The sequence below is a fragment of the Ctenopharyngodon idella genome, chromosome 10, assembly GCF_019924925.1.
Source record: "Ctenopharyngodon idella isolate HZGC_01 chromosome 10, HZGC01, whole genome shotgun sequence".
Taxonomy (NCBI): Eukaryota; Metazoa; Chordata; class Actinopteri; order Cypriniformes; family Xenocyprididae; genus Ctenopharyngodon; species Ctenopharyngodon idella.
Window position 1 is genome coordinate 14,484,082 of NC_067229.1, and position 23,878 is coordinate 14,507,959.

The window sequence follows — 23,878 nt, forward strand, 5'->3', positions numbered from 1 at the left end:
CACATACAGTAAATATTGTGTAAAATGTTTTTTTTTATATATATATATATAATGATTTTTTTTTTAGTTTGTAATTAATCACCATTAATAATTAACTATATTACAACTATATTAAAAACAATACTATCCTATTATGGTTACAATTACAAAACTATTATAACTATCATATTTCAAATGTATTTACTTAAAGTCTCCCTGTAGTCAATAATTGTATCCCTTAAAACTTATCTTTGATCACCAAAATGACATATTTAAACGTTTTTTCCTGTGGAAAAAAAAAAAAAAATTCTTCATTCCATAAAATAGCTTGAATGGAGCCCTACACACTTGGTTTATTTAGTGTACACGGACCCATGAATATGCAAATGAGCCCCGCCTCCACTCAATCACACCAGCTCAGAGATCCACTCGGTCATCTTTACTGTAGTAAATGTTGCTTAGAATGTTATACATCATATACATAATTCACCTGCTATATTGCTAAATGTACCCAATTTTTCATATCAGCAGGAAAATATTCCTGTTTCTCTTGAGACCCCATGCTTCCCAGCATAGTTAATGATATGGTGAAGCCTGCCCACACATTGATGTGACTGGTTACAAGGTAGTTTGTGACCTAAGAAACACCAGCAATTTCTATTTTTCACTGCAGTTTTAAAGAAAAAATAATCAGTAATGATGCTGACTTATGAATATGGTTTGTCTTAAAGGGTTAGTTCACCCAAAAATGAAAATAATGTAATTTATTACTCACCCTCATGTCGTTCCACACCCGTAAGGCCTTCGTTCATCTTCAGAACACAAATTAAGTTACTTTTGATGAAATCCGATGGCTCAGTGAGGGCTCTATAGACAGCAATGCCATTGAACTTCTCAAGATCCAGAAAGGTACTCAAAACATATTTAAAACAGTTCATGTGAGTTCAGTGGTTCAATCTTAATATTATAAAGCGACAAGAATACTTTTTGTGTGCAAAAAAACAAAACAAAATAATGACTTTTTAACGATATCTAGTGATGGACGATTTCAAAACACTGCTTTGAATCTTTTCTTTCAAATCAGTGATTCGGATCACGTGTCAAAATACCAAACTGCTGATATCACGTGACTTTGGTGCTCCGAATCACTGATTCGAAATAAAAGATTCGAAGCAGTGTTTTCAAAAGCAAAAGCAAAACGTTTTCTTGTCACTTTATAATATTAAGATTGAACCACCTTTCTGGATCATTAAAAGTTCAATGGCATTGCTGTCTATAGTGGCCTCACTGAGCCATCGGATTTCATCAAAAATATCTTCTGAAGATGAACGAAGGTCTTACGGGTGTAGAACGACATGAGGGTGAGTAATTAATGACATTATTTTCATTTGGGTGAACTAACCCTTTAAAGCATATTAAAAACACCACATAGACATATAAACAAAATTAAAAACCTTTTCACCACAGGGGCTCTTTAAATAAAACAATGAAAAGATGCTGTTTTTAATATTTTCAATATTTTGCATATACCCAAAATATATTTTAAGATTTGCAAAAGTATTTTTTAATATAACTATTTTTTTTAAATATATTTTGGTATTTTGATGTTTAAACAAGGCACATTTGTTAAGAAATGTGTTAAAGGTGCAATAGGACATTTTCGGAGAGGCTAGCAATAGCAGCTAGCTTTCAAATCATAACATCCCACCCTCCCTTCAGAGCGTCTCCAAAGCCACGCCTCCTCCAAAGCACATGAAGGCACACACACAGCTGCTCTCGGCAAAGCGTCACAAGAGACGGCGTTAACATCATATCTCAAAGCACATAACATTACAATGAAAATGAACGTAAACAACTTAGAGAGCTTGTACCTGATTGCTGCAGATTCATTTCGGTGGTGATACTGTTGGCATGGTAACGCATAATTCCGAGTCTGACTGAACAGCTCTGGTTAGAACGTCACGGGTTGCCATTGATAGGGTAAAATCGATGCCATCTTTTCTGTCCATACATTGCAGTCTTGCGAATCGATAGCTGTCATTCTGTTATGGCAATGGCCATCTGACCAATCAGATCAGTGTAGGCTCACGGAAAGGAAGAGTTTAGAGAGACTGATTCTTCACTGCTTCTAACGAATCGTTTACGAATCATTGAGAACTGAGGTGAAATTAAATGTATATTATGAGAAAACGAAAGTGTTTTTTGACCTTGCATGCATGTAAACCTGTTGTAAGAGACTCCCAAAACAATACTAGGAACCTTAAAAAAGGCATAATAAGGGCACTTTAAAATGTATTGTGTTCACGGCAAATCTTCTCATTTGAATCCTCATGATAACTGCATTGAGAAGATAGTTTGATGTAGAAATATAGAATGATATCTGGTGAAGGTTACAGATGGGGAGGATTGTGAACTAATAAAAAGATTTGAGTGGTGAAAACATTCACTTCTATTCTGTAGATGATGCTGTAACGATTGGCTGCAGTAATACGCACGACACAGGAGATTCAGAGAAACAAACAGTATTTAATAATAAATCTGAGGTGAAACTCATAGAATGCAACTATCTAACATAAATGAGACCGAACCAAGAGCAGAGGACACCAAAAGCTTGACTATACAGAGATAACGAGGGAAATAATGAACAACAGGTGAACGTAATTTGTAACTAAGGGAACAAACTAGCAAACAGAACTCAGTCTAATTGGGACAGTGAACACAAAGGAAACTAAACCAAAACACAACTAAACAGACTTCAACATAACCCTGCGCTTTTTGGGACGGAAAGTCTTTATATTATACAGCTTTAAAAGACTGACATTCTCAAGTTTGTGTAGTAGTGTTCACTTCAAAGTCCTCATTTCTCCAACATATTTCCTCTATGTGTCCTTTTGTGAGTGTCTTTCAGCAATTTTGTAGTTGAATAAAGAAGGACATCTTCATGTTATTGCTAGTAACGTCTTTCAGTTTGTAATGGCCAGTACAGTAGGTCACATCTTGCAGTGACAAATTGTCTTGTAAATTGTTTGAACTTTATATCGATCGGAAATACTTTTCATAAGTGCTGCCCATTTCTGTCCAGCACCAATTCTCCAAATCTTACAATTTACCTCTCCAAGGGACCAACTAACACTCTGGCTTTCATTACAGGGAAAGTTTAGTGCATTGCAAGAAGAAAGTAAGCTGACGTTTGTAATTTTGCCATCTGGGACTTTCAAGAAAGTTTTCCACTGCAATTTATTTCTTTTAAACATATCAAAGCTTTTTTAGTCACCAAAATATACTTTTAAGTTATATTTATGTTACATAAAATTGTCTGGTAGGGTACAATGAGACTAAAATGAACTGCAAAATTGTCCTGACCCATGAGATCACCTCTAACAATTAAAAAAAGTTCAATTTTAAGAAATTTGGTTACTTTATACATATTGCACATTAATTCAGCTAATTAGAATCAGTTTGGTTGAATATCGGAGAAGTTGTGAGGATTATTATGTTCTTTAAGTCTCAAAAGGCTTTAGAACTCAATGAGGTTATTTTCTTCCATACAATGAATGTTTCTCCTTGTGTGCTGGAATTACGTATGGTCTTGGCAATATTGTTATTGTTATTCTGGAGGATGTATTGGATTTCCCTAGATACACAACACACTTGTGCACTTTACATCATTGAGAGGATATAATGGAATATTCACATTTACCCAGCATAATTCTGTATTGATTTTTAAACATGAGGACCTTTTTCTAAGTGCCTATCTGAACGTCCATCAGCGGAATGGAGCTTCATCTTCAAAAAATCAATAACTTGCTTACATCTCTTTGAAAACGAGTCATTTCCTAACAAGATATTAAGATGAAAAGCATCCACTGGTGGGTGCATAAGATTCAAAGAAGACATAGGGCATATTGATAGGTTGACTGGATGAAAAGGGGACCAAGACTTTTAATGGACATGGACATTGGAAATGGTTTTTCAAAACGGAAAGACTATAATGTAATGGACTGGATTAGCAGGGGTCTTGAGAGAGTTTTTTTTTTTTTTTTTTTTTTCCTCATAGTAATTAAAATAATTAGTTAAAAATATTGAAATTTATTTTTCATATATTTTTAAAATAATTATTAAAGTATTCCAACGAATTATGTAAATATGAAATTATTATTAAATATGAATAAATTGTATTATTTTTTATATTTTATTTTGAGTAAATATAAATGTTTTTTTTTTCTTTGTTATTTATTATTTTTTTTTAAGTTTAGCCTATACTAAAATGTAATGATATAAAATATAAATAAAATAAAATGTTTTTTTTTTTTTTCCTCAGTCTTTCATCTCTAATAACTGGTATTAGCATTAGTCATTCAAAAATATTGATATTATTATTATTATCATTATTTTAAATGTTATCACTAATTATTCATGTATTAATAAATAAATGTAGAAATATTTAAGTATTATTAGTAATAATGTTACTAGTAATAAAATACAGTAAATAATGTATTAATTATTATAATAATTAGTCAAATATTTAAAATATAAATGTAATTAAATTGTTTTAGCCTATACTAATATATATATATATATATATATATATATAATTATTATTATTATTATTATTATTATTATTATTGTTATTTTTTTAAATATCCCAACTAATTATTTAAACATTTGCCTATGCTATCAGTAATTAATGCATAATAATTATAATAATAATTATTATTATTATAAAATTCACCAAAATATGATTAATTTTGCACATATTATGTTTTATTTCTATGTATTATTATTTGTAGTAATAATTAAAAAAATCTGTATTATTATTCTGATAATTAGTCTAATATATATATATATATAAATATAATATTAAAATAATAAATTATTATTATTATTTATTTATTTATATATTTTTTAAATTTAAATGTAATAATATTGTAGTATAGGCTAAATAATACTAATATATATATATATTGTTACAGTGTAGGTGGTGTAGAGATGAGGCGATACACAGTAATCCACAAAGTACGGGTCTTTAATGAACGTAGGAACAGAAAACCAACACTAACACACGGAAAGTTAACAATATAACGGACCAGGAGTGCAGGGAGTGAGTCCAACTTAAAGGGAGTGCTGACGAGGACAACAGGTGCTGGGAATCCGGGGAGATGGCGGGAAGACTGATGAGGGAAGTGCAAACAGGAGTGCGGAACAGGAGGATTCTGGGAAACGGAGTCCGGGCAGGCGTGGATGTGACATTACCTCCGCCTCCCCGGAAGGCGTGACCTCACGCCTCAGATGAAACAGCGGGGAGGGGGGGTGGGCACCCTGGAGACCTACAGGCAGGTGCGGGGGGTGCAGGCGGGTGCGGAGGTCTCCAGGGCGGGTCAGGAGCCTTGGCAGGCCACGGAGGGTCAGGAGCCTTGGCAGGCCACGGAGGGTCAGGAGCCTTGGCAGGCCACGGAGGGTCAGGAGCCTTGGCAGGCCACGGAGGGTCAGGAGCCTTGGCAGGCCACGGAGGGTCAGGAGCCTTGGCAGGCCACGGAGGGTCAGGAGCCTTGGCAGGCCACGGCGGGTCAGGAGCCTTGGCAGGCCACGGCGGGTCAGGAGCCTTGGCAGGCCACGGCGGGTCAGGAGCCTTGGCAGGCCACGGCGGGTCTCCTAGCCCACCCCCATCTTTCCCACCCACAGATACCCTTCCCCCCCCCAAAAAATATTTTGGGAGACTCAGGGGTTCAAAGGGCTCGTGGGTTACTGGAGTGGGTTCAGCGGCGGTTGGGGTGGGCTCGGCGGCGGCTGGAGTCGGAGCGGGCTCGGCGGCGGCGGCGGCGGCTGGAGCGGCTGGCTCGGCGGCGGCGGCGGCTGGAGCGGCTGGCTCGGCGGCGGCGGCGGCTGGAGCGGCTGGCTCGGCGGCGGCGGCGGCTGGAGCGGCTGGCTCGGCGGCTGGAGCGGCTGGCTCGGCGGCTGGAGCGGCTGGCTCGGCGGCGGCGGCGGCTGGCTCGGCGGCGGCGGCGGCTGGCGCGGGCTCTGGGGCTGCTGGAGCGGGCTCTGGGGCTGCTGGAGCGGGCTCTGGGGCTGCTGGAGCGGGCTCTGGGGCTGCTGGAGCGGGCTCTGGGGCTGCTGGAGCGGGCTCTGGGGCTGCTGGAGCGGGCTCTGGGGCTGGCGAGGGGTCTGAAAGCAGGGTCCAGTCCATCCCCTCATACTCCACCAAAAGACCCACTGACACTGGAACGGGCTGCTTGGAGGCAGAAAACTCAGGAGACTGGGGCTGCACGGAGGCAGAAAACTCAGGAGACTGGGGCTGCACGGAGGCAGAAAACTCAGGAGACTGGGGCTGCACGGAGGCAGAAAACTCAGGAGACTGGGGCTGCACGGAGGCAGAAAACTCAGGAGACTGGGGCTGCACGGAGGCAGAAAACTCAGGAGACTGGGGCTGCACGGAGGCAGAAAACTCAGGAGACTGGGGCTGCCTGGCGGCCTTCTTCCCTTTCCTTCTTGGCCGTTTCGGCCCCGCAGAGGATCTGTCATCGCCCATCCGGGGTTTTGGGTCCGGCAGGACACCAGGGGAATGCTCACTGGAGGGGCAGGCGGAGGAAAATGGAGATTGGCGAACTGGCCAGGCCGCCTGTGTTTCTGGGGTGACTGGATGAGGATTGTATGATCTATCACGAACCTCCTCAATTACAAACTCTGAACAATTTAGAAACAAAATCAGATTGATTGCATCGACTAGGGAAAAATAACAGGCAGGTTCCTTAAAACGAATCATGTCCTCATCCAGCCCCGCCAGAAAACAGGCGTTCAAACATGCATCTGGCCAATTCGCCAAATAAGCAAGCTCGACAAATTCCTCCACATACCTCTCCAGCGAACGACCGTCCTGCCGGAACCCAACGAGGCGATCCGAGGCTGTAACCGGCTTGGGAGGCATGGGAGACGCAGGGATCTCAGAGACGGTGAACAAGCCCATCTTTGTTGCAGATTACCAGTCAGTTTTTTCGGTCCGTTATTCTGTTACAGTGTAGGTGGTGTAGAGATGAGGCGATACACAGTAATCCACAAAGTACGGGTCTTTAATGAACGTAGGAACAGAAAACCAACACTAACACACGGAAAGTTAACAATATAACGGACCAGGAGTGCAGGGAGTGAGTCCAACTTAAAGGGAGTGCTGACGAGGACAACAGGTGCTGGGAATCCGGGGAGATGGCGGGAAGACTGATGAGGGAAGTGCAAACAGGAGTGCGGAACAGGAGGATTCTGGGAAACGGAGTCCGGGCAGGCGTGGATGTGACATATATATATATATATATATATATATATATATATATATATATATATATATCAGTATTTTTTATTAACTTTTCTCTAATTATTGGCGTTGGCATTAGTCATTGAAAAATGCATATTACACAATACATGCATAAAATGATTCAAAAACATTTTTTTTTTTATTATTGTTAATACTGAGGTACTTTGCATTAGTTTATTGTTGTAAGTATGCTAACAGGAGTGATATTAATGCTTTGTTTTGTTTTTTTCGTCATTGTGTTCATCAGTACATCACTGCATGCTCTCCTTGGTTGCTCTGGCTTGAATGGCTGAGTGCTTCGATGTGTTTTCCTGCATCACAACTAAAGATCCACATTAACGTGTTTCAGAAGAATGGATCATTGGATTCAGCTCTCATGAAACATTCAGCATGCTGCCTCGCTCTGACGCAATGAACACCGCTCTTAATCTGTTGGATGTGGCCTCTCACATCACTTCATGATCCTATTTATTTATTTTGAATTATTCGCCATGATCTGCCTCACGTTGGCAGCACGTCAGCGCAAGATAATTAGCCCGTGGTACACTGAAAGCATACGGACTATCACAAATGCATCAAAACAATGAATTCATTCAATACACCTGCTGTGTTTGTTTGTTTGTCTTAAAAATCAGAGTATATTGTAACAGAGCAACTGCATGTCCTGAAAGTCGTTTGAAACAAACTACTAAAATCAAGTAAATATGTGGTTCTTTTTTCCGCATTTTTATTGGATTGTTGAAAAGACGTGGGCTGCATGAATTTCGCTGCAAGGACAGCAACTGCATTTTTATTTGATTCGAAGAATCTTTTTCTTCTTTCTACCATATAAAATTGAGTGTAAAAACATTTATTGGTATTTTCATTCTCTAATGAGCAAAATTCTCTCTTTTTCCAACTTGAAAGTGATTTGAGCCCTAAAGCTATATTGGGGACAAATCTTAATATTCCAACCATGTTCTTTCCAAATTAGAATTCTCTTAATGTCATTTAAGTCGGGGAATTAGCACTCAAACACAGCATTGTGATTGTCAATTAATCACGCATTATGTTCTCATCTCTCAAGATAGTTGGATTAGTCGTCGCCGACATTCAGATGAGGGGAAATTGCATTCCTGATTTCCTGTACTCAAATGAGCTCGGATTAGCATGTTGATTATTTTAGAGAAATGAAGATGTGATTTACACCATTGTGCCTTTGATTCAGTAAAAAGTTTTACATGTATGGTAAAAACTGGCAGATTGCAGGAAATATTAAACATTAGTAAATATGTACTAATAAAATATTAATATACCAACCTATGTGATAAGCTGAAAACCATCACCATCACAGGGTTATTAAAATCCTAATTTTCTATGAAATGATTTCATAAGTGTTTTACAGTCTGAATATTGTAAAAACAAAAAAACAAAACAAAAAGAAAAACATATTATAATTTAGTTTATCTAAGCTAGCTCAGGATCCCTATTTATTTTACACAGTAATATTAAGTAGGATGCTTTGTTTGTTTGTGTATGCAGATGAAAAGACATGCGGGCCACATGAATTTCGCTGCAAGGACAACAACTGCATACCGGACCACTGGAGGTGTGACGGCCAGAGCGACTGCAGCGACAATTCAGATGAGGAGAACTGCAGTACGTGCTTCTGCATTTAATTCTAAACTATTACAGAGTTGTGTAGTGAATAGTTTAACAAACATTTCCTCTGTGGATGTGGATGATGTCTGTAACTTCAAAAACAGTAGTGAAACTAAAGAAAGCAAAGCACTTTTTGTTTTTGTTTAAGTGGAGTTCAAACAAATTGTTGAATGAAACTCCAAATGTGTTTTTGTTTATATTGTTTGTATTTTGTTTTGCTGTTGTGTTTTGTTTAATTGTGCTGTGATGTGTAGTGGTTAGTTTAGAGTTTGTTGTTTTGTTGAATTGTAGTCTTATTTAGTTTCATTATGTTTTGTTTTTTAGTTTAGTTTAATTGTTTTGCGTTTTTAGTTTCATTGTGCTGCGTTATTTAGTTTAGTTTCATTGTATTGTTTTGTTGTTTAGTGTAGTTGAATGTGCTGTGTTTAGTTTCATTGTGTTGTTTTTAGTTTAGTTTCATTGTGCAGTGGTAGTTTTTGTTTAGTTTCATTGTGCTTTGCATTTTTGTTTAATTTAGTTGCATTGCTTTGTGTTTAGTTTTAGTTCCATTGTACTGTTGTTTAGTTTAGTTTCATTATACTGTTTTTTTTTTTTTTGTGTAGTTTAGTTTCATTGTGCAGTGGTTGGTGTTAGTTTAGTTTTTTAGTTTCATTGTGCTGTGCATTTTTTAGTTGCATTGTTTTGTTTAGGTTTTAGTATCATTGTGATGTGTTATTTAGTTTAATTGTGCCATGTTTAGTTTTATTTGTTTCAGTTTAATTTCATTGACTTGTGTGTTGTTGTTAGTTTAGTTTTGTTTCATTGCATCATTTTTAGTTTAGTTTCATTGTGCTGTGCTTTTAGTTTCATTTCATTGAGCTGTTTTGTCATTTAGTTTTGTTGTGCTTTGTTGTTTAGTTTCACTATTTTGTTTTGTTTTTTAGTTTTGTTGTGCTGTGTTGTTTAGTTTCACTGTTTTTTGTTTAATTTTGTTGTGCTGTGTTGTATAGTTTCACTGTTTAGTCGTTTTTTGTTTTTTTTTTGGTTTGCTATGTTGTTTAGTTTTACTGTTTTGTCGTTTTGTTGTGCTGTGTTGTTTAGTTTCACTGTTTGTCGTTTAGTTTTGTTGTGCTGTGTTGTTTAGTTTCACTGTTTGTCGTTTAGTTTTGTTGTGCGGTGTTGTTTAGTTTAACTGTTTGTTGTTTAGTTTTGTTGTGCTGTGTTGTTTAGTTTCACTGTTTAGTTTTGTTGTGCTGTGTTGTTTAGTTTCACTGTTTAGTTTTGTTGTGCTGTGTTGTTTAGTTTCACGGTTTCTTTTAGTTTTGTTGTGCGGTGTTGTTTAGTTTCACTGTTTGTCGTTTAATTTTGTTTTGCTGTGTTGTTTAGTTTCACTGTTTAGTTGTTGTTGTGCTGTGTTGTATAGTTTCACTGTTTAGTCGTTTTGTTTTGTTGTGCTGTGTTGTTTAGTTTCACTGTTTAGTTGTTGTTGTGCTGTGTTGTATAGTTTCACTGTTTAGTCGTTTTGTTTTGTTGTGCTATGTTGTTTAGTTTCACTGTTTTGTCGTTTTGTTGTGCTGTTTAGTTTCACTGTTTAGTCGTTTAGTTTTGTTGTGCTGTGTTTAGTTTCACTGTCGTTTAGTTTTGTTGTGCTGTGTTTAGTTCACTGTTTGTCGTTTAGTTTTGTTGTGCTGTGTTTAGTTCACTGTTTATTCGTTTAGTTTTGTTGTGCTGTGTTGTTTAGTTTCACTGTTTAGTTGTTTAGTTTTGCTGTGTTGTGCTGTGTTGTATAGTTTCACTGTTCAGTCATTTTGTTTTGTTGTGCTATGTTGTTTAGTTTCACTGTTTTGTCATTTTGTTGTGCTGTTGTTTAGTTTCACTGTTTTTAGTTTTTTGTGCTGTTTAGTTTTACTGTTTTGTCGTTTAGATTTGTTATGCTGTGCTGTGTTGTTTAGTTGTTTAGTTTAATTACATTGTGCTATATTGTTACTTTAGTTGGTGTTTTGAGTTTTGTTGTTTAATTTAGTTTCATTGTGCTGTGTTATTTTGTTTTCATTATTCTGTGTAGTTTAGGATTGTTTTGTTGTGCTGTTTAGTTGTGTGTTTTTTAGATGTTTAGTTTTGTTTACTTCATTGTGCTCTATTGTTTAGATTTAGTTTCATTGTGCTGTTGGTTGTTTGTTTAGTTGTTTCATTCTGCAGTTTTGTTTAGTTTAGTTTGATTATGCTGTTTTGTTATGTAGTTTAGTTTTATTGTGTTGTTATGTTTACTATAGTTTAGTTTAATGCGCAGTGATGCTACAATCTGCTTGTCTTCTTTGACATCTGAGTGCTTTGACATTTAAATACATGCAGCTTTCACGTATTCCTCTTATCACACTTGGCAACTAGACGTACTGTACTACACAGCAGGGTTTCTGAAAACAACAAAAAATGGATTCATGCTCTGCAGTGTGTGGCACATAGATGTTGGATCTTCAGAGAGAGTCTTACAAGCTAGCGTGATGTGTCTGTGTGTGGCAGTGTGTGAGCCATCTTTTTATTTAGTACATGGGTCTCAAACAGTGTCCAAATGTGCTTCATCATTGTGCTCTGGGTGTGTGTGTGTGATTGTTGCCTCAAATCTCAAATGTTTATCCCCTATTTTGTTCCCTGATGTCTGGGTCATTATGTAGGCACAGAACAAGTTCTCCAGTAGTCAAAGAGCTCCTGAAGCCTAGTGGATCTCATCACACTTCAACTGCATCTCGAGCCTCTTGCTTTACACTTTCAAACAAGAGCTTGAGAGAAACAGAGTGAGAATGAGATTGTCTGTTGATTGCTGTGAAAGTTTATGTGTCTCCCAAATAGTGATTACATCAATTTTCCTGAAATACAGACAGGTATTTTTATTGTCCTCTCAGTGTATTGCTAACTACCATCCACTGGAGCGCAGCTGTACATTTTTGTCAGTTCTGTGACGATGATTGACAGTTAAGGGAGAAAGTGTCCTACTGAATGGCAGAATCAATCTCACACCGTGATCTGCAATTTGGTTTTAATGGCTGCGGTCTTGTTGCTCCCGGCATCGTCTCCCGTGATAAACAGGTGATGTAAATTTGCCATCGCAGTGGTTTGTTTTTTTTCTCTGTGCTGTGGCATGAGCTCTGACCATTAATTTACTAGATTACAGAGCCACTGCCATCATTTTTTCAAAATGTGATGTAAGCCACACTTGTGCATGCAGCAGAAAGCATGAGAATAATTGCCACCTCATTGATACTGCTTCCCTTTCCTTTTCCCCTTGCTGTTCCAATTTAACTTCCTGTTGCTGCTATTTTGCTTTTCCCCCCTCTGTTTTTCCTTTACTTCCTTTTACTTTCTTTTACTTTTCATTTTCTTCCCTTTCCTTTTCCTCTTTCCCTTTCCATTTCCCTTCCTCTTCCTAGTATTCTTCCTCTTCCCCTTCCTTTTCCAATTTGTTTTTCCTTTGCTACATGCTACATTTTACTTTACATTTCCTTCCTTTTGTTTTGTTTTACTTTTATTTTACATTGTCTTTCCTTCTCCTTCCCTTTTCTTTTCCTCTTTCCCTTCGCTTTCCCCTTCCTCTTCCTGCAATTCATTCTCTTCCCCTTCTGCTTCCCATCTGTTTTTCCTTTACTTTCTTTACCTCTACACTTCCCGTTACCTTTGCATTTAATTTCCTTCCTTTTCCTGTTCTTCTTTCTGTTCTTTCCTTCTTTCTTGCCTGTTTGTCTTAAAAATCAGAGTATATTGTAACACCCTAACTAACCCTAACCCTAACCCTAACCCTAACCTAACCCTAACCCTAACCTTCTTTGCTTGTCCTTTTGTTTGGTTTGGTTTAATTTTCTTCCTTGTTCCTTCCCTTTCCCCTTCCTTTTCCTGGCATCAATCCTCTTTCCCTTTCCTCTCTATTTTTCATTTACTTCATTTTACTTTACTTTGCATTTTATTTTTATCTTTAACTTTTCCTTTCATTCTTTCTTCTTCTTCCTCCTGTTCTTCTCTTCCCCCTTTTCTTTTCCTTTTCTTTCCTTTTCTATCCTGTCCTTCTTTTCCACTTCCCTTCCTTTGCCCTTCCTGTCCTTTGAAGTTGTGCTTAGACTTACTGGTTGGTATTTGTTTAAAACTTTAAAGGGTACACAAAGTACTCAAAACAAATCAATGTCAGTTTAAAGCAACTGTTGTCTCAGCATTATTTACTAAATATCAACAATGTCTTGAAGGTTTCCCAGCTGTCACGTCAGATTTATGAGCTGTGGGTTTGTGTGCAAATGAATGTGCTCTTCTCAGTCTCCTTACTTCCTTTTTCCTCTCTCATCCTTTCGCTATCAATCTCTCCATCTCTTTCAATTAAAAGCGAGCTCACGGATCCTTCACTGATCTACATCACAAACACACTAATACAAACATGTTATGTATTTACGCAGTAGAATGCAGCCTTTCCCTAGAGGTCGCTTTTAACCGTCTTAATGAACACAGGCAACTGAAGAGTGTTTGTTAGACACAAGCTTACATTTTAGCTAGCTGAAAGTGTCTATTTATATACAGCAGGATCTATTTTTGCATGATTTCACTGGATTAAGAAAAAAAATATGAGACATGTTTGGTCACCTATTAATCTAGAGATAAATTCCCACTCTGAAGTGTGTGAGTGTGTGTGTGTGTGTGCACATCCTGCCATAATGTCCTGGTGTATTTGCTCACTTTGCTGAATGGGAGTGAAAACAGACAGATTTCTTTTCCTCTGTTGGATTCACCTTGGGAGCCTTGCACAGAAACATCACTGGGAGGATATAAAGGCTCTCATTGGGTCGTGGAGTCATGATGTCAGGGGAGATAATCTGCGAAGCGCTGGAGCCGGATGCAGAGAGACTGATAATAGAGTTAGAGGAGTGACACAGCAGCACTCACTTATTGTGACTGAGGAGATTTGTGCTTCTTTCTTTCTTTCTTTCTTTCTTTCTTTCTTTCTTTCTTTCTTTCTTTCTTTCTTTCTTTCTTTCTTTCTTTCTCATTTGTTCTTTCTTTTTGTAATTAATCTCAGTACCCTTGAGCAAGGCACCTAACCCCCAATCGCTCCCCGGGGCTGCAGCAAAAAATAGCTGCCCACTGCTCCTGATGTGTGTTCACTGTGTGTGTGTGTGTGTTCACTACTGTGTGTGAGCACTTGGATGGGTGAAATGCAGAGTACAGATTCCGAGCATGGGACACCATACTTGGCTACACGTCACGCCACTTTCACTTTACTCTGTCTCTTTACCTTTCGTTCATTCATTTTTGTTCATTCTGTCAGTTTATCATTCCCTCTTCCGTCTTTTGTGTTCGTTAGTTTCTTTCTTAATGTTTTGTATCTTTCATTTGTTCATTCTGTCTATATATTTTCATTCTTTCATGTGTATGTTGCATTTGTTCTGTCTGTATCTTTTCTTTCATTTGTTTGTTTTTCTTTTTGTATCTTTACTTATTTATTCTGTCTGTATCTTTTGTTCTTTTGTGTCGGTTTCCTACTCTTTTGTATCTTTCATTTGTCCATTCTGTCTGTTTTTCTTATTTCATTTCTTTGTTTATTTGTTTCATTTTTTTATCTTCCATTTGTTCAGTCTGTCTGTATCTTTTGTTCTTTCATGTTTCATTTGTGTGTTTGTTTCTTCTGTGTATCTTTCATTTGTTTATTCTGTTTTTGTTTTCATTTGTTTGATTCTTTCATTTTTTGTTTCTTTATTACTTTTTTGTCTTTCATTTGTTCATTCTGTCTTTTTTTTTTTTTGCTCATTCACTTTCATTTTCCCTCTTTCAGTTTCATTTATTTTCTTATTTGTCCTGTATGCCGTTTTTTTCATCATTACTCATTCTGTTTCCTTTATTTCTGTTGTTCGCTCATTTTATCTGACTGTCTTTCTTGTGCTTGGTCTTTCTTTCCAAATTGTTATTTTATCTTTGTCTGTTTTTTATCTGCAATTGATTTTCTTATTCTGTCTTTTGATCTTTAATCTTTAATTAGTTAGTTAGTTTGTTTCTTACTTTGTATATTCCTTTGTTTTCCTTGTTTGTTTGTTTTTTTTTGTCAATTATTTGTTTGCTCATTTGTTTGTTCTGTATGTCTGTTTATCTTTAGTCATTTCATACTCGTTCTTTTTGTCTTTATTTCTGTCTCATTCATTTTATCTGTCTGTCTTTTATTTGTTTGCATTTATTCATTTGTGTGTCCCTTTTCCCTTCTTTTGATGTCTGTCTTTCTTTTCTGTCTGTTGTTTGTTTGCCAATTTGGTCTGTTTTTTTTATTATTTGCTCTCTAGCTCATTTTCACATTTCTAACTCATTCTAGTCATTTCTTAGGCTTCCTGCCATATCTCACCAGAGGATGTCTGGATGTGTCTTTCTGTTCATAACAACAGAAAAAAAATGTTGTTTAGCCATTTGTTTGTTTGTTTTACTGCTGCCAAATGCTTATTCAGCTTCCGCAGCCCATTCTCCTTGTTTACAATAGTAAAAGAAATTCAAATTCTAGATCCATCTATGTCTTTCTCTCTCTCTCTCTCTCTCTCTCTTCTGTTTTAGAGCCAGTAACATGTAACTCGAAAAATTTCATCTGTGCCAACGGAGAGTGCATCTCCTCGCGTTTCCGTTGTGATGGCGATTTCGACTGCACCGATAACTCTGACGAGGTTTCAAGAACCATATTCATCAGTCACACCATTGATATACATCGTTAATCTCATTCCTGTTAAAGTGCTGACATCTTGCGCGTGTTTTTCAGAGAGGATGTGAGAGCCACTGCTCAGAGGATCAGTTCCAGTGCCTGAATCATCTCTGTATCTCAGTCAAATGGCTCTGTGATGGACAGGAAGACTGCAAAACTGGAGAGGATGAGGCCAACTGCAGTCCTGCCAACACCGCCATGACAGGTTAGCTGCTTTCACGCTCTTTAAATAATGCAAACAGATCCAGAACCCATCAAAGCTGTTCCGAGACAGCTAGCTTTGCGCTTTTATAATCACATGTCACTGAGAGGACACCTTTTATCCAAAGGGAATCACAGGCCTCCGGCTACACAATGGAGACTGGAGATCTCTGCTTAAACCCTGTGACGCTACCTTCATTTATAACCGCTAAGCCACTACCGCTTAAAACTAACAGCAGAATGACCCCACATTTGTCATCCGTTGTTACCGAACCGCATTTAAATGTCACCCCAGGATTTTTGTTCCAGGGAACGACTTGTTCCTCCCTCAGCGTCACTCCTTTGAGTCTAAAACTGTTGCTTAAGTACACTTAGTATAAGTACGGTAAACCTGCTAAAACTCTGGTCCAATTTATATTTTATAAGAGGTTGCTATATAGACGTATGTATTTTTTTTTTTTTTTTTTTTTTTTTAACGTGCAACCAGAACATCTACCTGTACCACTTTCACTGCAGAAATAAAAGGCAAAATATCCTCTCATTCCCTTTTCATGTCTTCTTGAGGAACAGATGGCAAATCCACTTACTCGAGATGGATTTTCAATATTCACATCCTCTATGGTATCAATAGCAAGCTATGCTCCTCCCCAGAGCTTTCAAGTCAAAATGAGATGTATTTAAGTCAGAACCGCAGCCTCCAGACATGAGCTATATCTATCTATCTATCTATCTATCTATCTATCTATCTATATATGAGTCAATGACATGACGTGGCATTTTTTTTTTTTTTTTTTTTTCGTCCAAAGGCCTTAATAATAAAAAAAACAAAGATATGATATCCTAAGTATGTAAGGTAGTACAACTAGATCTCTTTTATTCAATCCAAAAGGTTTTAATTATATTTTGCTACATATAAAGGTATTTTAAAGATTTTGAAGTGTGAAAAGGTCATTCGGTTTAACCGTTCAAAGGCCAATACATTTCATTTGTGATTAAAATATCTTAAAATGTAATAAAAGTATATGTTTTTTTTTTATTCTGGCATGATTTTATAACATCATATATCAACATTGTGCAAAATTGTATTAAAATTATGTGTAGAAGTCGTCGCTTTGTTATGAGAAAGAATGTCCGGAAAAATGAATTTCATTGATGTCATCCGGAGTAACCAATATAAAGGGACCATTCTGGATCAAGTCATGCGATCAATATCATGTGACAGGATGTGACATCATTCAGACACCTGCAAAGGACCACATGGTCGTGAAGCAAATTAACTCTCTTTTAACTATTTGAAAAATTCACTTGCTCATACGCATGTCCCGGACCATGAGGTCATTCGGTACAACCGCTATAAAATATGGAAAATGTTGTAATATTTTAAAAACTTGTACTAAAAATAAAATATTTAATTGTCCTTTTGCTATCTAGCTATCAAGCTAACTTGCTAGCTAGTTAGATATCAGCCTGTTAGCATTGTTTGAAAATATCGTCATTAAGTATAATCAAAAGTGTCATTCGGTAAATCAGAAATTTTGGTTGAACCCAATTACTTTTTTGGTGACAAATTTTGTCCATCTTGTAAAAAATGACTAAAGGAGTGTTAATTGATTATAAAAATCATATAATCTCATTGTTAACACTTAATAAAACTTCAAAATTAATTATGTCTCCATTATGTTTTTTTACATATTTAAAAACCTTATTTGTCAATGATATATATATGGGTCATTGATGGGTCACAGTATATATTAACACATTATGTAGTAATTAGTGACGACAATCGATTAAAAAAATCTTTTTTTTTTTTTCTGTGATTAATCATGATTAATCGCACCTAACATATATACTTATATTTTAATAATTTCACATTTAATCTACAAATTAATATTCCCCAGTGTTTTAACAGTAATGCATTGTTATATTGCATTACTCCCTAAAAAGTAACTTTTTATGGAAAATGAGTTACGTTACTTTTGTGTTACTCACCTTGCTTGTTTGTTTTTTAATAGCCAAAAAAAAAAACGTTTTATTTTTGGCAAATGTAAAAGCCCTTTCACACCAAAAGTGAAATGAGTAAGCTTCAGGCTGAAGGAAATGCAAATTCACACCTGTACATTAGAGGTCATTAAATGGGGAAAAAGTAACTTGCATTACTTTTTTGAAAAAGTAACTTTAGTTGTAAATTTGAAAGTAATGTGTTAGTTTACTCATTACTAAAGTAATCTGATTACATAACTCAAGTTATTACTTGTAATGTGTTTATTTATTTATTTTTTTAGCTAAAGAACTCAAGAATACTCAAGAACTCAGAATTATGCATTTTCCAAACCTCAACTTCATCTCTTATTTTAACCCCAAGAGACTTAAAGTGTTTCTTTTTTTTTTTTAAGTTGAGGTCTCCCTCCACTATTTCTTGGCCCTCGTCTTGAATATTTCAACGTTGTGTGCTGTGCCCAGGGTACCTGAGTACATCCACGCCTGCAACCGCTGAGTGAATTATTCTGATCGTAAGGACCACTAGAGATGCATTCAGAAAGCTCTCAAACTCCCTCCCCTTTTTTTGCTCTTTCCTTGCGACTCAAAGCAAGTCAGGGGAATTTTACCCTCCGATTAATATTAATGCAGCTGAAAACATCTCAAAAGTGCAGCCAGAAATCTCTCACAACCTCTCACTGACCGAATCTGCAGCTCAGTTTATTTCAGACTATTCCGGTCTACAGCAGAGAGTCATGTCTGCGATATGGATACATTCAAGGAACGTATTGTCCCAGGACATGTAGATTGACACGTCTTATTATAGATAGCTTGGTTTTGAGAGGATCCTTTGATGAAAGATTTTTTTTGTTTTGTGTTTCTATGCAGCTCGGCCTACGTCATGTGGTCAGAACGAGTATGTTTGCGTTGGAGGGGGCTGTGTGTCAGCTAGCCAACGCTGTGATGGACAGAATGACTGTTCGGATGGATCTGATGAGGTCAGTTGGGTACATACACAGAATCTACACAGTGTTTCATCTGTTTTGGTCAATACAGCAGAAGTCAATGGGGTCCAAATTATATGAAAATTGTTATCATTTACTCATTCTCATGAAGTTCCAAACTTGTATGGCTTTGTTCTTAATAAAACACATTAAATATAAGATATTTTCATCAGTTTCATCAAGATAATGGAAGTTGATGGGGTCCAAAATAGTCAAGCTCCAATAATAACCCAAAAGTAGCTTGGGATTAATCCAAATGATGACAGAAAGATTATTTTTAGGTGAAGTATCCCTTTAACTATAGCCGCTTTTCCACCGTCGGGCCGAACGTTTCTTAGAATGGTAAGGAACGGTTCCAGTTGTGTTTCCACACAACTGGATTACAAACCGTTCTCGGCCCGGAATTCTCAGCACAGTTGTCTAACCGTGCTGGATCGTGCTGGTAGAATCCGTGAAGTGATGTTGACACACAGGATTGGTCACTTGTCTGTTGCCTGGCTACCAGTTTCTCCATAGCTGTCTAAGCGCTCTATTTGAGCAACATAAATACAAATTGATAATAAAATTAAAATAAATATCTAATCATCCGCCATAACGCGGTCGTTATTACATCTCATATCATAAGTAAACCGTTATGTTACCAAGGCAATGACTGACGCTTTTATATTACATTCCAAAGAGCGGCCGTTATCAGCCCCACAGTGGAAAACGAAACCGTAACCGTTCCAGCTGGTCCAGATCAGCACCAGATCAGCATCTGGACCAGCAATGAGAACCATTCGGCCCAATGGTGGAAAAGCGGCTTATGATACAACGTTGCACAGCATTGCTCCATTGTTTCTTGGTGGTTCCAGGCTGTTTCCTCAAGACTACGGTCTCTTTTCTCGAGGGACTTTGGTTTAATTACACCCTTACTCATAATGCAGTGTCAACAGTTCAACCGAGTTTGCCTGTCCTAATAAGGACCATTAAAACAGATCTCTTTTTCAAAGGCCCCTAGAGAGCCAAGGCCGCATTTCTTCCATGCATTATATATAAAAAGCAATTTCAGCTGTAGGAGAAGATCAAAGGTCATTGCTAAAGAGGACGCGCCTTTTAATTCAGCCAATCATTCAGTTGCGTTATTGAAATAGTCAAGCCTGTACGGTTGAAATGTTTGTGTGTGTGTGAGAGCAGGTGGACTGCATTCGGGAGTGTAAGGAGGACGAGTTCCTGTGTCGTAATCGAGCACACTGTGTTCCCGCTCGCTGGAGGTGCGACAGGGTCTTCGACTGCCTAGATCAGAGTGACGAGGACAACTGTGACCAGGGTAACACTCCGAAATCTGATACTGGGCGGTGCATTTCTATTTCCCATGATGCTTTGCATGGAATCGAGAAAGTACTGTTGAAATTAAGTGATTTTATGTATTTTTGGGTGAAGGGAAGGACTTGTTAGTTTTAAATGTTCAGTAAGGTATATTTAACATGCTATTAGCTAGTATTTAACAGGATCATATTAGTTTGAGAGGTTTTATTTATTTACTTATTTATTTATGTTTCTACTACAACAAATATTATTTTTGTGAATGGACTTTAGTCTTGTTGTACACAACTTAAATTAATTTTGTATTAGATGATGATGATGATGATGATTAATCATTTTAATAATAGTTCTTCAAATATTTTTTTATTGTACAAAGTTATAAATAAACTATCAGATATTAAATAGTTTAATAAATATAATTTATATAATACAATTAAAATAATAAATATTATTATTTATAATAACAACAATAATAGTCATCATCGTCATCATTTATAATCATTAATTAGCTGATGGTTTAATAAATAAATGTAAATTATGTAAAACAATTAAAAAATAATAAATATTATTTATAATAATCATCTTCATCATCATTTATCATTGTCAATTAGTGGATTGTTCAATAAATAAATACAAATTATATAAAACAATTTAAAAATAATAAAGATTATTTATAATAATCATCTTCATCATCATTTATCTTTGTCAATTAGCGGATTGTTCAATAAATAAATACAAATTATATAAAACAATTAAAAATAATAAAGATTATTTATAATAATCATCATCATTTATCATTGTCAATTAGTTGATTGTTCAATGAACACTTATAAATTATATAAAACAATTAAAAATAATAAGTTGTAGCTAACCTAAAAAAAAAAAATATATATATATATATATATTATATTATTATAGATTATCAAATTTCAAATTATTTTAAGTGTACAAAGTTATAACTAACCATTCAGTTATGAAGTTACTTATTTTAATAAACAGTGTAAAACAATAAAATATAAAAAAAAATAAAAAATGTGATTGATTGATTGATTGATTGATTGACGTACACAGTTATTCACAGTTATGTGCACACACACATTTGATGGCGTACCACGTATAAACATTTTAATAAATTGGTACAAATTAAACCAAAAGAATGAAATCATTCACTCAGTCATTTACTGTGACAGCCTTAAATAAAGTAATTAGCATTTACTAAAGAAATAAAATGAAATAAAAATGTTAAGTGTTAATTTCTGATGTTTCCATTTTTTACTACAGGCCTGTGTTACATATGTGTTTTTATGCACTATGTGTTTGTGACTGCCATATATTGCATAAATGGTATGTTAACTAAATGTACCTGTTACATCAGCCATAAAACCCCAATTCATCCGTATAAGCCACAGTGACAGACTGACTGACGGATTTATGCCAATGCCTTTAAATATCAGTTTCAACCCATGACAGACTTGAGGGATTTTGGAAAGCATGATTCCCAGTCCCTCATCACAAGAATACATTACGGCGGATCAGTCGAGCCGTGTGCGGCACAGCACGGAAAAAAAATCCCCAGCCTCACGAGAGAAGTCATTTCCCGAATATTTGTGAAAATTGGCGAGGATGAAAGGTTTCATGTTGCCACTTGATATCTGACAAGCGAGTACATGAAAGGCCTAATTTCAGTGTTTTGAAAAATTGCAGTTGTTGATATTGTTGTGAAGACAACGCCTGCCGTCGTACACCTGCGGCTCTTTAGAAGTCTTTGCATCAAAGATGAAGTCCTGCTTCTAAACGCCGTATTTATTTATTTGCCATTTTCTATCTCCTAAACATCATTGTGGTTATATGAAATTTCATAAGATATCTCTTCCCAGTTTGTGTTCCTTTCAGACAGCCCTGAATCAATGGATGTGTATTGACTTCTGCCTTTGATCTTTTCCGAGTTACACAGTCTCAGCAGTGATGCGGGTTCGGTTTTAACGCTCGAGAAGATCTGGAAAGTTCCTTTGTTTCTCTCTCCTGCTCCCTGTTGCACTTAAGTAATAGATTTAATTACTTAAATTAAATATAATGAAACTAAATTAAGAATTAAATAAACATGCATTTGTTACAAGAAGCTTAACCTGATTTTTATAGTTTCAGAAGAAAAAAGTAGTGGTAAAACTCAGAAATGATGCAGAGGTGTTTGTGGTGGTTGCCAGTGTGTTGCTATGCCATTGCTATGGGGTTACTAGGGCGTTGTTAGGTAGTTGTTTACTAAAGAACCCATCTTGCCTTGTAAACGCCACTAAAAAACTGCACTTAAAAGGATTTTTGGTTTTGTTTTTCCATTAATTTGGTCTCTGCTCTGCTTATTGCATACAAAATTAAATAAAACAAAACATTACAAAAAATAACTATTATATGATTAAGTTGTGAAGAACGTAAAATTATAAGGCTGAAACAAAACAATTTTATTATTATTTATTTTTCTATAAAATATTTATTTGTTAGTTTATTTATTTGTTTATTAGTTTATTGGTCTAGTTGTTTCCCCACATGAGTCTTTTCATTGTTCATTCTTTTCATTGTGTAGGGCATAATTGAGAAAAGCTGAAATAAAGGACAATTTTATTTAATTTTCTTTGATTCATTCAGTTGATTTATTTGGGTGTTTGGTTATTTATTTAATTATTTATTTATCTAGATTTAACTTTAAGTGCACTTGTTTGTGAGACTTGCATTTGCACCCTTGCATCCTGCTTTGGTCCAGTGTCAGGGCGTCGTGTTTTATTCAGGGAAACTCTGTGATATTAATGTCCATTTCTGTCAAACACCTACTAGAAAACTCTCTGACTCAGAGCTGATGACAAAGAAAGAGGGTTCAGGGTGAGAAAAGCAGGATGTATTTTCAAAAAAAGCAATGCTCTTAGTCTGGCAGCCTCTTTAAGCTGGAATAAAACATGCTTTCTGAGCTGACATCCAAACTTAGGCCTTTAAAAGACCACAAAAATTACTATCTCAAATAATTTTATAGGATACAATCATTCTTATTTTCCCTAGCTGATGCTTTTTCTTTGACATTCTTCATAATGCTTGTGCTTCACTGTACCTAGGGAACTAAATGGGCTCCATAAATTTCATCATCAGGGTTTATAGAATGTTTTGTCGCTTGTTGGAAAAGGAAGTCAAAGTGCCTTTTCAGCTGATGGTGATTAAAAGTGTCTCAATGCCAGCTGGGGTTTATTTATTAAAAAAAAAAAATGCTTTTAGAAAATCTTTACAAACAGAATGAATGGTTAGGCATAGAAATCTATACAAATACACAGACTGCTCCCGATACAAACCAAATGAATTTCTTGGTAAAATTCAACTTGTGAAAGTAACATCTGAACTCATTCATTTAATTATTTAGTTGTAGATTCCATTCATATTTATTTTAAAATCATCAAAATGCACAAAGATTGTCCTTGTGTGGGAATGTGCAAAGTTGCAGATAAGATACAGTTCAAATGCTTTCACGAGTCATATAATATTCAAAAACTTTCCCTGAATAGGGTTCAAATTAGTGTCCCATTACTTTTTTTGAAAGCAGTAAGGGCACAAATCTCATGTTCTTTGGAGTGAGAATTATTATATATCTTAGATAAAATTAACATAGCATGAAAAATAGTGTTAAACAAATCAAATGTCTATAAAATTGCGACAAGCAATAAGCATTCAGTTATGGTGATTTGTTAAACGCGTTCAAATTTTACACACATTGTAGTGTTCGAAAATATGTCCACTACTTCAAGTCAA

At 36.3% G+C, this 23,878-nt stretch overlaps 1 protein-coding gene across 4 annotated transcripts in view; it reads left to right on the forward strand.

The window, feature by feature from the left end:
- The window catches only part of lrp1ba (low density lipoprotein receptor-related protein 1Ba), a 275,419-nt gene that overhangs the window by 219,104 nt on the left and 32,437 nt on the right, over positions 1-23,878 (forward strand). For 2 of the 4 annotated variants that reach the window (XM_051907800.1, XM_051907802.1), the window contains 5 exons: positions 8,804-8,920; positions 15,467-15,573; positions 15,666-15,813; positions 18,675-18,784; positions 19,964-20,099. In XM_051907800.1, coding sequence (XP_051763760.1) covers positions 8,804-8,920; positions 15,467-15,573; positions 15,666-15,813; positions 18,675-18,784; positions 19,964-20,099 — 618 coding nt within the window. The remainder of the gene's footprint in view (positions 1-8,803; positions 8,921-15,466; positions 15,574-15,665; positions 15,814-18,674; positions 18,785-19,963; positions 20,100-23,878) is intronic. The other 2 variants (XM_051907801.1, XM_051907803.1) reach the window with 1 other exon arrangement.